The following is a 15023-nucleotide window of genomic DNA, read 5'->3' on the forward strand; positions in this document are numbered from 1 at the left end:
GGTCAAAACTGTGTTCAAATGCTCTACCCCACTGCTGGATTCGATGATCAGTTTTTTTTCTAAAGATCAGTGACTGCGACTTTCTGTTCATTCACCAGCAATTGACTTGACTATTCGAGCTTTAAAAACCAAGACCTTGTGGATCCTTTCCCCTTAGCCATTCGCTCGCCAAAGTGAATTAACCCTTTAACTCCCGGATCAAATTTGTAATTCTCCTTACTGTCGACCATACAATTCTTATAGTTAGCTCAGAGAATTTAGTATTGGATCAACTAATTATCAATAAATTGATATTTAACTTTATTCTCATTGCTCATCTGACTGATATTGTGATGGTATTGTAAAGAGAAATTCTGTCTTGATCACTCGTGGCAGTTAAAAGGTTAAACCACGTTAAAATGTAAAACGTTTATCCCGCTGGGAAGAATCAACACCGCCGGATCAAATTCCCCATCCCACTCAGGCAAGGGTTACATTTGCCATCCCTGGGCACTGACTACAGTCAAATGCCCTCAGGTTTGAATTTCTCGGCGTATGATTGAATGTTTGATTTGTCGCCAATTTGGTTACAGTCATGGTGTATAGAGCGACTATTTTGCGAAGGTTGGCCATCACACAGATGGTGTTTGGGGCTGTAATGTTCGTATTTGGAATAACAAGTATTTTCGTTGCTGAACACTGGACTTCGTTCATTGCTTTTGGCGTCTGGGTTGGCGTTTGGGTAAGTTTCGAAACTGTTCAAACTGTTCAAACTGTTTATTATTCGAACAAGCTGTTCATTGCTTGTTCGAATAATAGAGACCTTAACAAACCGAGACGGTAACGACAATGAGGACGTGGCAGAACAAAAGATCTAATGGGCAGAACAATAGGCACATGCCTCTTAAAAAATTATGCTCATTTCATAGCCGTCCTCTGCAAAATGACAATGCGGAATCACAAAAATTTGCGTCGTCTGCAGGCGGAAATTGCGACGGCAAATTAATTTATTTCCATTTGGAACTTAAAGCTGCTTAAATACGTTATGCTGAGTTGTGGCAGTGCAAGAGACGGTTAACTCATGCGACCATTTTCGAACTGAAATTCGTTTTTTAATCGACTTCCTTCTTGGCGTTTCCATCCTGACGCGCGACGTGGCTTTCATTATAGGGCATGTATATTTTTTTTTTGACAAAAGACCAAGATAATAGGTATTTTGTTGTACGCTCTTTCGACTGGAGTTATATATTTGACCGTTTTGCAGCAGGTTCAATATGAACTTACGGTTCACAAGCGCTTGATGATTTAAGATGGCACTACTTTTCATAAAATCTAATATCACAGCCCTATAAATTATTATGCAAACAGTTCTAGGATGAAGAAAATAATGGCGAGAAGCATAGGTTGTATTTTGGACTGGGGATTTGTTTTCCAATTGAATGAGGCGGTGCGGAAGTCTTACCAATCTATTTTCAGTGAGAAGCAAATTGGTTTTAGTGCGGAAATGACCAAATAGAAGGCGTTTGAACCAAATCAATTAAAGGATGGGCTCGGCCTTGGCGGTGTGCGCACTCTGATTGCGTTGCATTGTGGTTGCGTTATTTTTAATATGGCAGTGGAAGCGGAATTGACTGAACATTCCGTAAAAGTTAGGCTGTTTCTTTTTTCCCTTCGCCATAGGTGAATGAAATTTGATTTATTTTGAATGTGATGAAGTATTTTCCGTACGCATTTGTCGCATATTTAGTCGATCCTTAAGGAAAAACGGAATCACTATGTTTAAGTATAGAGGGGGGGCAATGGGATTTTTGGTTTTGTGGTTTTGGCTATTTTTTAGATCAGTTTTTCGGTTTTTGTGCCAAAAAACTTCGGTTTTTCGGTTTGGTGTTCATTACAGTTTGCGAATACTCCGTTTTTTAACATTTGGTTTCCGGTTTTCGGGAAAAACACTAACGGGTTTTAGGATTTGATATCCGATGCGGTTTTCGGTTTTTCCAATTAGACCTATTTGGGTTCCGGTTTCTCTTCGATCTGAGCGGCAATTACGCGCCTCCACTGATCTCGAATAGTCGCTAAACGCAAATGTTATCGAAAGGAAACCAATTGAAATATCGCACCCTTCCCCTTCCCTAAGGTGGGGGGGGGAGAGGAGGGTGCGGCTACAGGTAGGGTAGGCTCAACACGGATCATCGTCAGAGTTTCTTTATCAACGCCACCTCGAAGTTGGAGACAAAGTTACAGGCCACACGTGACTGATTGATTAAACATTCCAATAGAATCTTCAATCTTTCAGGTCTTAGTTCGCAAATGGAAATGTTCGATGAAACTTTCCAGAGCTATAGCTTTTTGCGACTGCAAAATTGCAATCCCATCGAGGACTTTAGTGCGAATTTCCTTAATTTAATTAGGCTCCATTACCAGCTGCTGAGTCCGCAGAGACCACCCTCGAGGTCCTCGAGAGTGCAGTTGTTAATTTAAGCAGATACTACGAAAGTAAAGTCCATGGTATTCATAAATCCTGTCATAAAATTAGTGTAGTTTACTCTGTATGCTCCACTTGTCACCACTGTATCGGATCGATTAGGGTTTTAATAACTAGGATGTGAAAATGTATCGATTTTGACAGTTTTGCATGCGGTTTTCGGTTTTGTTGGATTTTTTTTTCGGTTCTTCCGTTTTGGACGATTTTATCTACGGTTTTGCGGTTTCTAATGGGCCTTAATGCCCCCTCAGTATGTAATTTCAGATCAATTTTCGAGAAGGTCAAATTTGATTAGATTAATCAAGAATAGAATTTTATTACATTGTTGACAGCTTCTGACTGGGCACTATGTAGCGAATCCTGTGTTCTGCTTGGCTACCCAAGCAGGCAAAACGGGCTCATCTTGCTTGCTGGGAGTGCCTACTTAGATCTAGAGCAAGAAAAAGATTGCGTGGAGCGTACTAACAAAGTTCATAATTTTTGGACAATTTTGGCAGACAAAAGCAGTAGACGACTGTCAAAGTAAAGAAATCATAACAAGTCTTGTCGGTTTACTGTGCTACAAACACAGTTGGCTTCCTTTCCTGGCCCTCAAAATTAAAACATGTCATTCAAAACTCTCCTCATCGATCAAAACTTCCTCATGAAGAATCATTCGCCTCAAGGTCACTGTCAGTAAAAATCCCATTGGGATAGTCTGTCTTGTGATAGGCTAATAGGGATGTACCACTGAATGGGGTCACATTTTTATGGGGTACTGCCTCGTGATAGGCTAATGGGGATGTGCCACTGGATGGGGTCCCATTTTATGAGTTACTGCCTTGCGATAGGCTAATGAGGATGTTCCACTGGATGGGGTCACATTTTTATCGGGTACTGCCTTGTGAGAGGCTAATGGAGATGTGCCACTGGGTGGGGTCACATTTTTATGGGGTACTGCCTTGTGATAAGCTAATGTAGATGTGCCACTTGATGGGGTCCCATTTTTATGGGGCACTGCCTTGTGACAGGCTGATAGAGATGTGCCACTGGATGGAGTCACATTTTTATAGGATACTGCCTTGTAAGAGGCTGATAGAGATGTGCCACTGGATGGGGGTCAGTTTTTATGGGGTTTGCCTTGTGATAGACTAATAGGGATGTGCCACTGGACGGGGTCACATTGTTATAGGATACTGCCTTGTAATAGGCTAATAGAGATGTGCCACCGGATGGGGGTCAATTTCTATGGCGCACTGCCTTGTAATAGACTAATGGGGATGTGTCACTCGATGGGGTCACATTTTTATGACTAGATTGATTGCAATGAGGTTACATTTCCCAATTAGTTATTGAATGGGGTCGATCCCACTTTTTTCGGATCTCGGAGGTAGAGAAATTTTGGTCGATCTTTGGCATCATCACATGGCTCTCCAAGGATTACCTAATTTAAATATTTGTAAACATGATCAAAAGTGACAAATATGGGGTCGCGAAAAATCATATTTTCGAAAGCTCCACCATTTAAGTTGGTGGAGCTTTCTGAGCTTGTTTGCATAGATGTGAATCGTACATTTAAGGCCGGCACAATATGAAAAATTTTATCATTTAGACTCAAAGAATATTTAATATGTTCTTATTTTATAGTAAGAAAGGAATTATTTGAGAGATCTTTCTGGTTGTTTGTATTGTAGGTTTTTATCACAGGAATTTTGGGATACATCGGAGCAAGAGATAATTTCAATCCAAACAGGCGTTTGGTGAGTTACTTCTCTTTTTAAGGATTTTTTTTATTATTTCTTTATCTCTTCAATACACACTAGCTTATTTTACGAAAGCAACTCGATTATTGGATTATTGAGCCAAAAATTTAATTGAATGGCTTAAAAGAACATCAATACATTAGGCAAGAAGGAAAGTACATCCTCCTGGATTTATTGTGCATAAACTGTTAACCTCTGCTAAAAGTTATCCAACAGCGATTTACATGGTCTAAAACGCTGATGTAGATCAGTTTGTTTCGAGTGGCTACAGTGTGTGCCCACCACTAGTTTCATCATTCTTTGAAACTGCATTAGTTTTAGAATTATTTCAGCCTTGTTTTGCCTTTTCAGCCATGTTATACAATTACTGAAACATTCAACAGTTTTTAAAAATGCAACATGTGCTTATGTACTTGTGTGCTTTGTTTGATGGAAATGGCATGGATCTTGAATGTTGTTTTAATATCAATATTCTTATGGGACCAGAGATTAGCAAGTCTGGATAATAATAATAGTAATACTAAGAATAATAGTTAAAATTTCCTTGTGTATTTGTGTTGTTCTATCTTGAGACGAACTCAAAGTCCGGCAAAATTTACTTGATAGCGACTATGAAATGTACATGGTGCGCCTACTTGTCGCCACCGTTAATTGGCATAAATCACTACAATTTGTAAAAAAGTCTAACATAACACTCTTACCTTGTTTATTTATGACTTTATTAGCCGTTTCGATTGTTATATTACGCCTGGGTATTACTTTTTGACAGGAGGTCAGGTTTTCCGTTGTGTTTACCCCTCCCTCATTTATATGATAAGCTAGTCACGCAATAATTGATACCGACACAAGTTAATATTTACCATGTATAAAGATTTTTCTTTACGTTGAATTTAAAATATTAAAATATGTGCTTTTCTTCACTAATCGTTGTTTCAGCGGCAGCGAAGCAGTTAAAAGCGGGTTGTTGCTTCCACGCTACTGAAATTTTTAGTATTCAGACAGGCGAGCAAAGTGTGATGCTCTGGGATAAAAACCTTTAGGGGACCTTTTACATGATATCCGACTGAGTTTTGTACAAGGACGAGTTAATAACGGTTGCCACATAATAACCAGCGTAAAATTTATTCAAAATGAGTCATTTCTGAGTGAGTTTATTGAGGTTTTCATTACAGAACGAAACACTCATTCTGGACGACCTTTTCTACCTGTACAATGTAAACACGGCACGGCTCTCATATTTGTATTAATCCTCTGTAGGAGCGAGGGAAGCATTGACAAAGACAGAAAAGGACATAAACACTTGTTTTAACAGGCTAATTGTTGTCACTGCCACACGGAGGAGACTTCAGCACCTTTTATAATTTTATAGCGGTCGTTTTCGAAATTCCAGGCGCTCACCCCGCCCTCTCATGTAAAGGAGTCCCCCGGTGGTGCTCATACGTGTAGCACACTTGACATTAAGCAAGGACAAATTCTGATGTGATTTTGGCGAAGAGAAACATGTTTTGTCAGCGTCTAGTTGCTAGTGCGGAAGGGCCCTTTACCGAAGTGTTCAGGCATTAGTTGAGAAAACCCCGCCTCTGTCTGAATTTTTGGTAGCCTATTGACCAATTCCCAATCGAAACTTAACTCTGACGTCACGCGTAATTTTGCTCACGGTGGTAAGTAGCCTACTTACCGAAGCCAGATTGAACGAATTTTCCAGACATCTTGAGTACTATCTGTGATACACGCGTGCCGATTCCCCTATCAGCTTTTGGAATCGTCTTAAACCACCTTTACCATGGCCGGACATTTCTTTTGGCACCCTACATTTGCTATTGGAACCACGATTCCACCCAACACCAAGATTTGATCTGTGTGTGGGGCAATTTGTAAAATCATAGATGTGTTTTGGCGTCTCGAAGATGGAAAAAGGAATGTTTAGTTGGGGGGGGGGGGGGTCCAAATCCGCGAAGGGGGGTCCAAATCCGCTGTGACACCGGCACGCGACAAAACAAGATCAACTTCATTTTCTGGATCTGAAAACTTGCAACTCCGAGAGTGACATGAAATGTCTCTTTAACAATCACGCAAGGGAACGACTTGGTCTTCTCGATAACTAAACCCACAAGTTCCACCAGCGAACGATTTAATTAAATAGCAAAATTCCATGTTAGCATGTAAGATGAGACGCTTATAAAACAGATCAGCTAGCTAAATCAGTATGTAGCTTGTCAATCAAATCGACTACTGTAACCATACTTTGACTTCAGCCGGCGAAGGAATTATTGATGGATCTGGACATTTTAGTTTTCTGAATGCAGTAATTCCTGAAAAGTTTTTCTAGATGTCATGCAAAGAGGAAAAAAAACCCATCTCTTGGTATTTCGGAGGTTGATTCATCTTTGAATTTCTGTGTCACGCTTGTCACGCAACTGATATAATAAGTTAGAGAAGATATATAAACTGGAGCTCAAATCTGGCTAGAATGTGGTAGAGCATAATTAACGTGATCATCGAAACAGCAAATAAAATCATAAATAAACGAGGTAAGAGTGTTATGTTAGAGTTTTTTGCAAATTGTAGTGATTTATGCCAGTTAAAAGAGGCGACAAGTAGGCGCACCATGTATATTTCATAGTCGCTATCAAATAAATTTTGCCGGACTTTGAGTTCGTCTCAAGATAGAACAACACAAATACACAAGGAAATTTTTACAGTAACTTTATAACCATCCTTTGGTCTTTTAAAAGCTTGAAGCTCAGTAGATTATTTCATATCGGTCATTGTTAAAACTTTCTTTGTTTTGATGCTACTTTTCGACATAGGAAAAGTATGTCACAAAAATATTCGCCAAAAAATAAATATTTCTTTGCCAGCTTCAATAACGACAGGGGATTAAGTTTAGATGATAAAACAAAGGATTATGTTCACAGAAATACCGTAGGTCTAGTACATTCGTTACATGAGGTCACACAACTCTGGTAATATTCACGGTGAAAATTTGCATATTTGAGCGGTCGAACGAAAAAAATTATTTCTCGAAAACTAAAATAAATTTTTACAAAAAAACTACACCAGAATTATTAGAACACATTGGGCTACAAAATATGAAAGTAGAAGGGAAAACAAATGTGAGTGACTTGCCGCTGTTTGTTTGATGAATGCTGACATTAGCTCTTAAATGAAATTATTTGAAGGGGGAACAACTGGATAAATTTTTAGGCTACGATTTTGAAAAAGAGTATGTGGTTTTTCCTGTTTAACAAGATATGTTATTCTTTTTTAGGCTAACAGGCAATTTTGAGTAAAAAATGGCAGGCATTTTGGACCTCTATTAGATTTTAATAATTGACCCAACCTCTATGACAAGTCCCTTTCCCCTCACCTCTCCCCTTGGGTTTTTTCAAGGAATTGACAGTTCTTACAAATTGAATTAAATGGGGAACAAGTATGGCGCAGTGGTGAGAGTGCTCGCTCTCATACTGCTATGGGTGGGTTTGATTCCTGGACCTGCTGTCACATGTAGGCGGAGTTTGTTATTGGTTCTCGCTGTTGTTCCGTGGGGTTTTTATCCCTGAGTATTCCGATTTTCCTCCCTCCATAACACCACAACACCACAAATTGGAGACAGTGGACATGAAGAGCCACCCGGAGGAATGTCCGCTGCATAATTATAATTATTATTACTATTATCATCATTATTATTAATAAAAAAAGATTGGTATGAGACTCTACACATTTAGTTCATGTACATATACCAAGAGATAGTAAACTTTGAATTCTAATTGAATTGTGTGATGTGCTTTTATCAACAGATTGGATGTTCTATGGGTTTCTCCATTACAGGTTGTGTCTTCTCAGGAGTAATGTTCATCTGTTATTGCATTACTCTTGCAAGCTACTCCGAACTGATAAAATGTAAGAGAGGCTACCTCAGTTCTTACCGTAACAGTTACTATAATTGCTATCGGAGGTATCACTTTTATAAAGCTACAGCAGAAAATGTGCCGGCTTTAGGCTCTTGTCTCCTCATTCTCTCCTTGGCTGAGTTGTTCTTGACCCTCGCGTCATCCATCTATTGTTACAAGACAGTGTGTCGTAACTCACCAGCAGCTGGGAACACAGTAAGTAATTACCACCAACAGTTCGGTTGCTAACGTTAAAAGTTTTCTTAACATTATTTGTTGCTAATACCTTTTTTATATATATTGCATCAAATATTTCTACATACTTACGCTTGATTTCACAAAAAGGGACACATAACTGGACGTGTGGGACTAAAACTGAGAACTATTCAGTGTTATAATTCATCAATTTTTTGCCCGCGTGCAATTGTTCTAAATACATCATGTGATCAAATATACCCTGACTAAAACTGGGGAATATCCTGGATATAAAGCCCGACTGATATTCCTCAATTTAAAAATTCCTATGGTCAATACGATAAAAGCCTTCGTCTAAAATCGAATTCACGTTGAAAGTGCATTTCACTACAGTTACAGTGAGGATGATATATGCTTGAAGATATACCCTTATATTTGTCCTTGGACATTATCTGTTCCTTAAAGCTCATCGCGACCCTCTCAGAAGACTCTTCGCATCGTGGAACAGATATCTAATGTCCCTGGACAAATATTCGTGAATATTTTAGTGCCCAATGGCAGCTATTGATAATTTATTGCAATTTTCAAATCTTGTGTCCAGTTACCCAGTCTAGCTTTATGGAAAATTAGTTCTTAGAAAATTGTTTGCATCATGGAACAAACGTCATGTTCACCAGATAAATATCTCTTTAGTGAACACAATGCCACGTATATAGTGGTAATAATGATCATGATGAACAATTTCTATGGGTAATTACATGATTTTGAGTGCAATTTGGTGTTGATAAGACAACTAAGTTGAACAAGCTTGCTGGGCAATTAGTGCAAGTTGTATTCTTTGAAAAATTGCAAGAAAAATAATGTTATTACTTGTTCATAATGTACTTAAAAAAAACTTCTCAGAGATTGAAGACATACATAAATTTAGTGGCGGCACACACGCCCTAATTGTTAATTGAACTTGTGTTACACCAGAATACACCTGTTTTTAGCCAATCAGACACGCGTAATTTTTTCATATACATTATTAATACTAGGTTATTGACATTTATAATAATTAGTATATATTATGGACTATTGGAATTTTTAGCTTTGAATGTTAGTACAGTCAACTCCCCTCTAACAGACACACTATTTTTTCTGTCCACAATAGCTCCGCGGCCTATACATAGAAAATGGTTTTGTGCATTCCATTGAACTTATCTGGTGAAATGGCAGCTAGCTTTTTTAACCAATTTTAGACTTTAAATATTCAATCTATCTGGTTTTGAATTATTTTGACAATTAAGACAAGGACCAACCAACAAGTAGTGTATGTCCAGCCCCAATACATGTATCCGGAGGCACAACCTGGAGGGGTTTTAATACTGACCGATGCTGGTGTAGTGCCACAGGGATACCCAGCAACAGGCCAGCAACATTTGTATGTCCTCCAGCAGGTAATTAGATATAAATAATTATGTACTGATACAAATTACATGAATCCAAGTTTGGAAAAACAAAGTTCTAGGTAGAGTACTTTAAACTCGGAATAGTCAAATATTGTTTCTTGTTTAGTTTTTTGTTCAGAAAACAAATTAGTCATTATTACATGCGGTGCAGTGTTTACTATTTAAATTCAGTTTGGTCTAAAATTATCCATAAATACATTGATTGTAAGACTGTATACTTTGGAAAGGTTTAAAAGAGGAACGAATGCTGTAATTTAGTCGCATAACACATAGTTACTTATTCTCTGTCTTGGTCTGTCTTAGTATTGTTCTTACTATCGTGTTTTTTTGGGCATTTCAGATATTAGGAATTTGATATTTGAAATTCTAAGAGTGACTTGCATCTAATTTCTCCCAACAATATAACCCCTCAATCACAGATTAAGGTAAAAGGAATAAAGGAAATGATCACCAACTAAAGAAGCTCTCGATTGTTAAACAAATTCTCCCTGTAAGGTACCTTAGGAAACATTATGTAAGGACAATATGGACTATATGCATACTCATGTTATGGTGAAAAGGGATAAAATGCTTGCATGGTGATACTAACGCTACTGACAATTATACATTCAGTATGGTGAATTTTTAGCTTGACACATAAATAAAGAAAAATTTGAGTTTGTTAGATATGAAGCTAGTAATGGCCCAATTCGCCTAAGTGAGCTCTCTGTAACGTAATGGCAGAGGACAAAATCCAAAGGTCTAGTGTCTATTTAAACATGGGTAACTCAGAGCTTTTTGCCCCATGTGTATGAAAAATTGGAGAAAGTCTTCCCCTAGATGCTGTCAATGTTCTAGGTCTAAAATATTTCGGCATTATTTGACAGCCTGGAGTGGTTGCCCAGCCTGGTGCGGTTGCACAACCTGGAGTGGTTGCACAGCCTAGCGTGTTTCCACAGCCTGGGGTGGTTGCACAACAAGGGGTGATTGCACAGCCTGGGGTGGTGGCACAGTGGGGGCTGGTGGCACAGCCGGGGGTGGTGGCTCAGCAGGGGGTGGATGGACAGCCAGGAGTGGTGGCACAGCCGGGGATGGTGGCACAGCAGGGGGTGGTTGGACATTCAGAAGTGGTGGCACAGCCTGGGGTGGTTGCACAACCGGGGGGAGTAGTGGTACAGCCGGGGCTATTGCCACAACCAGGGGTGGTGGCACAGCCAGGTGTGGTGGCACAGCCGGGGATGGTGGCACAGCCAGGGGTGGTGGCACAGCCAGGGGTGGTGGCACAGCCTGGGGTGGTTACACCGCCTGGGGTGGTTGCACAGCCTGGGGTGGTCGCACAGTCTGGGGTGGTTGCACAGCCCAGGGTGGTGGCACAACCTGGGGTGGTTGCACAGCCTGGGGTGGCATTTCAGCAACCCACTTACTGGCCTGTTCCCTCAGGATCCAACGCAGCTGGAGCAGTGACTTTACCCTATTCAGATGTTCCCCCCCAAGTACAGAATCAAGCTCTGCAAGTCCAGGTAATTATGCTGGAATACATGAGTTTAAGCCTTTAGCCCTAAGGACTAACCAGAATCTAGTTTCTCTTCACAGTTTCGCTCCTTGATCAAACGGAAATGAGAAAAAATTAAATGATGGCCAAGTAAAGAAGCTCTTTGTTGTTAATCAGATTCTGTGTGTCAGCACCATAAGAAATGAGTGGAGAACACTACGATGTTTTTTAAATGAGTGTTGTTGTGAAGTGGCCTGTTTGTTCACTTTAGAATTACCTTGATATTAGCAAACTCTCCAAACAGAATCTCTGAGAATCGATTGTCTTACTTACTATTTTCGTAGATTCCTTTAGCAGTAACAGACGAGGAAATGCCGGCACCATATCCATTTGTGCAGTCAGGCAATGTACCACCACCAGCTTTCTCATCTGAGGATGCCAATCCAAATGTTTAGTGTCTGATTTCAGAACATGAATCAGCAGTTATATTTGGAGTATAATTAGGGCATGCTTTAGAAGTTTTGAATTTGTGAGCTCTTGCAGTAGAATGGGAAAGGAATGGGAACCAGGGGAGAGGTTGGAGAGGACAATAGGATAAGAGAGGAGAGGTGAAACGTCCGAGCTGAATGAGGGTTGGAAGAGGGGGGGAGTGGAAATGTGAAAATGTGAACTATCCTCCATAGAAAAATGGGAGATGTAAGAGTCAAAGATACTGAGGCCCGGTTAGAGAGGGAGGAAGAGCCAAAGATGCTGAGGCCTGTGAGAGGCAAGACATTCTCTCCCCCACTCCTCCCCACCCTCCTCCACTCCTCCCCACCCTCCTCCACTCCTCCCCACCCTCCCCATTCCCAATCTCTTTCCTAATTAAGGTAAAGCTGTGCCTCCAAGATATGTATGTTTATATAATTAGCTGAATTAAAGCTGCATTTTGATTGGCTCATTTTTATAAACTTTTGGATGTGACCGTTGACAATTTTTTCTTTTTTACTATTTAAAACAAATACGGGTAGAGAGATGACGTCACAAGTGGTAATAACATCAATGACACACTAGGCTGCGTCTCGTTTGCCACTTTTTGGATCTTACCACATAATGACGTCATCTACAATCTCTTACTGAACAGAGATATGGCAGCTTGCAATCTCTTTATTAATTTGTAGGGGTATATTTCAGCTTTGATGTTCGTGAAGATAAGGGTAGTAATAATATTAATGTGCCAGGTTTGATTTTTATTAGGAAATGATGATTTAGATGTAGCACTGTATTGTTTAAACTGAAGTGCTGAATGAGGCTTTTGATCCATAATTGCAGCCTGTTTTTTATTATTTTAACTATAACAGTAGTACTTATAATAAACTCAAGTTGTAACTTGAATGATTATTCATTTGTTCAGTTTTGTAGGGCAGGCTCCACATCAATGACGCTGTGACCTTAACACGAAGGCGTAAAATTATATTACATTAAAGTGTGTCAAACATGCTATATTTTCTTGTATGTGGGTGCGTAATCTTATTTTTGTATGTTCTACTTTCATAAACTACCAAACCTGAAGGAGTCAATTTGTAAAATGTTGCTTTTATTAATTTTTGTCGGTCTTTGTTTACCGAATCCATCGTCCGTAACAACGTTTGACAGGAATACTATGCAAAAATAGAACCAAATTATATTTCAAGCATTTTACTTTTCAAGATGAACAATAATCTGCACGTTTACGATACACCACAAACGAACCCAACAGAACGATCTAACATTACCCACGGATTGAAACGGACAAATCACAACCGAATTACATCAACTGAGTCTTAAAGCCACTAACATCACGGCTGAACTAACCAATCAGTTCACATGAACAGTAGGTAACTAAAAATTTAAAATTTTGTACCGATACAAATTAAATGAATCCAAGTTTGAACAAAACAAAGTTCCAGACAAAGTATCAAATGTTTTTTTTCTTATTTAGTTTTTTTGTCAGAAAACAAATTAATTTTTATTCCGCGCACTGCAGTTTTACAATGGAAATTCAATCTTGGTCTAAAGTTATCCATGATTACATTGACTGTAAAAGAGTACACTTCAAAAAGGTTTAAAAGGGGAAAAGAGGAATGATTGCTGTCATTTAGATGCTTAAGACGTAGATTAACATATTCTCTGTCCTCGTCCTCTTAGTGTTGTTGTTACTATTGTGTGTTTATTAGGCATTTTTTTCAGATATCAGGAAATTGATATCTGAAATTCTAAGAGTGACTTGCATCTAATCTCCCCTTACAATATAACCCCTGAATCACACATTAAGGTAAAAAGAATGAGGGAAATGGTCACCAACTAAAGAAGCCCTCGATTGTTAAACTAATTATACAAAGATAGAATGGAGTAGATGTATGCTCATGTTATGGTGTACAGGGTTAAAATGCTGGTATGGTGAAACTAAAGCTGGTGATCTATACATTCAGTATGGTAAATTTTTTAACTTGATGCACGAATAAAGAAAAAATTCGAGTTTGTTATGAAGCTATTGATGGCCCAATTCACCCGAGTGAGCTCTCTGTAGCTCAATGACAGCGCACAAAATCCAAAGGCCTTGTGTCTAGTTCAATATGGGTAACTCAGAGGTTTTTTGCCCCATGCATTTGAAAAAATGAAGAAAATCGTGCCCCATGTATATGCTGTCAAGAAGTCTGAGGTCAATTGTGTTCTAGGTCTGAAAGTATTTTAACATTGTTCATTTGACAGCTTGGAGCGATTGTACAGCCTGGAGTTGTTGCAGAGCCTCGCGTGGTTTCACAACCTAGGGTGGTTGCTCTGCCTGGGGTTGACTTCTAGCGACCCAATTACTGGGCTACATGAATCCATACATTCACTACATGAATCAGAAGTTACATCTGAAGACCTTTGTAGTGTGATTAGGGCATGCTTTAGAAGTTTTGTGTTCGTAAACTCTTGTAGTGGAGGGGAAAGCAATAGGAACCATGGGAGAGGAGTGGTTAAAGAGGACAATAAGATAAGAGAGGAGAGGGTGAAAAGTGCGAACTGAACGAGGGTTGAAGAAGGAGGGCGGGGGAAGTGTCAAGGATACGAGAAGTCACAGATATTGAAGCCCGGTTAGAAGCAAGAGATTCTTTCCCCCTTTTCCCTCCCTACCCATCTCTTTCCCAACTAAGGTAAACCTGTGCCTCCAGGATGTCTATGTTTATATAATAAGCTGAATCACTGCTGCATTTTGATTGGCTCATTCATAGATGATGTGACTTTTAACAGTTTTTTTGCTTCTTTCTTATATATAACAAATCAGGAGCCCTTTAATGAGCTCCTGGTAAATATGGGTAGACAGATGACATCACAATGTAGCTGCACCTCGTGTGTCACTTTTTGGATCTTACCATGTTATGACGTCATCTACTATCTCTTACTAAGCAGAGATATAGCAGCTAATAATCTGCACGTTTACGATACACCACAAACGAACCCAACAGAACGATATAGCATTACCCTCTTACTAATATTTCCGCATGCTAGAGCCCTCTAGGAACAAGTCTTCAAAAATAAAATCAGAGTGATCAGGATCAGAATAATATTTATGAGAGGCTGTAAGTTTGGTTCAGAGAATCGTAACAGTTCAACGTTGACAGGTTAAATTACTTCCCCGTAAAATTGACGTTAAGAATACTTACTGAAGGTTAAGACTCCCCCGTAAAATTGACGTTAAGAATACTTATTTAAGTTTAAGACAGGAAAATTGTGATAGGAAGCTGAACAGCCCCTTTTTTTATCATTTAAACAACAGCCCTTGGTATGGCAAAAAAAAAAACATAT

General features: G+C 39.3%; 2 protein-coding genes across 2 annotated transcripts; both read left to right on the forward strand.

The window, feature by feature from the left end:
• Positions 1 to 495: 495 nt before the first annotated feature.
• Positions 496 to 8807, forward strand: LOC113676116 (uncharacterized). Its single transcript, XM_089182949.1, has 4 exons — positions 496 to 721; positions 4135 to 4200; positions 8004 to 8312; positions 8757 to 8807. The coding sequence occupies exons 1-4, from the start codon at positions 575 to 577 to the stop codon at positions 8805 to 8807; spliced, it is 573 nt and encodes a 190-aa protein (XP_089039075.1). The 5' UTR covers positions 496 to 574.
• A 779-nt stretch (positions 8808 to 9586) lies between these two features.
• LOC149053415 (uncharacterized) lies at positions 9587 to 12693 on the forward strand. The gene is made up of 3 exons (XM_089201747.1): positions 9587 to 9730; positions 10609 to 11241; positions 11558 to 12693. Exons 1-3 carry the CDS (start codon positions 9623 to 9625, stop codon positions 11666 to 11668), a joined length of 852 nt encoding a protein of 283 aa, XP_089057873.1. The 5' UTR covers positions 9587 to 9622; the 3' UTR covers positions 11669 to 12693.
• The last annotated feature ends 2330 nt before the right edge of the window (positions 12694 to 15023 follow it).

Source organism: Pocillopora damicornis, chromosome 1 (assembly GCF_964200805.1).
Source record: "Pocillopora damicornis chromosome 1, jaPocDami1.2, whole genome shotgun sequence".
NCBI classification, from domain to species: domain Eukaryota; kingdom Metazoa; phylum Cnidaria; class Anthozoa; order Scleractinia; family Pocilloporidae; genus Pocillopora; species Pocillopora damicornis.

Bases quoted from the DNA above. Each gene is read 5' to 3' on its own strand.
- LOC113676116 (XM_089182949.1), top strand. From the start codon at position 575: ATGGTGTATAGAGCGACTATTTTGCGAAGGTTGGCCATCACACAGATG. The intron at 722-4,134 runs GTAAGTTTCGAA...TTTGTATTGTAG, and splicing joins GCGTCTGGGTTGGCGTTTGG to GTTTTTATCACAGGAATTTT. The intron at 4,201-8,003 runs GTGAGTTACTTC...TTTTATCAACAG, and splicing joins TCAATCCAAACAGGCGTTTG to ATTGGATGTTCTATGGGTTT.
- LOC149053415 (XM_089201747.1), top strand. From the start codon at position 9,623: ATGTATCCGGAGGCACAACCTGGAGGGGTTTTAATACTGACCGATGCT. The intron at 9,731-10,608 runs GTAATTAGATAT...ATTATTTGACAG, and splicing joins ATTTGTATGTCCTCCAGCAG to CCTGGAGTGGTTGCCCAGCC. The intron at 11,242-11,557 runs GTAATTATGCTG...CTATTTTCGTAG, and splicing joins ATCAAGCTCTGCAAGTCCAG to ATTCCTTTAGCAGTAACAGA.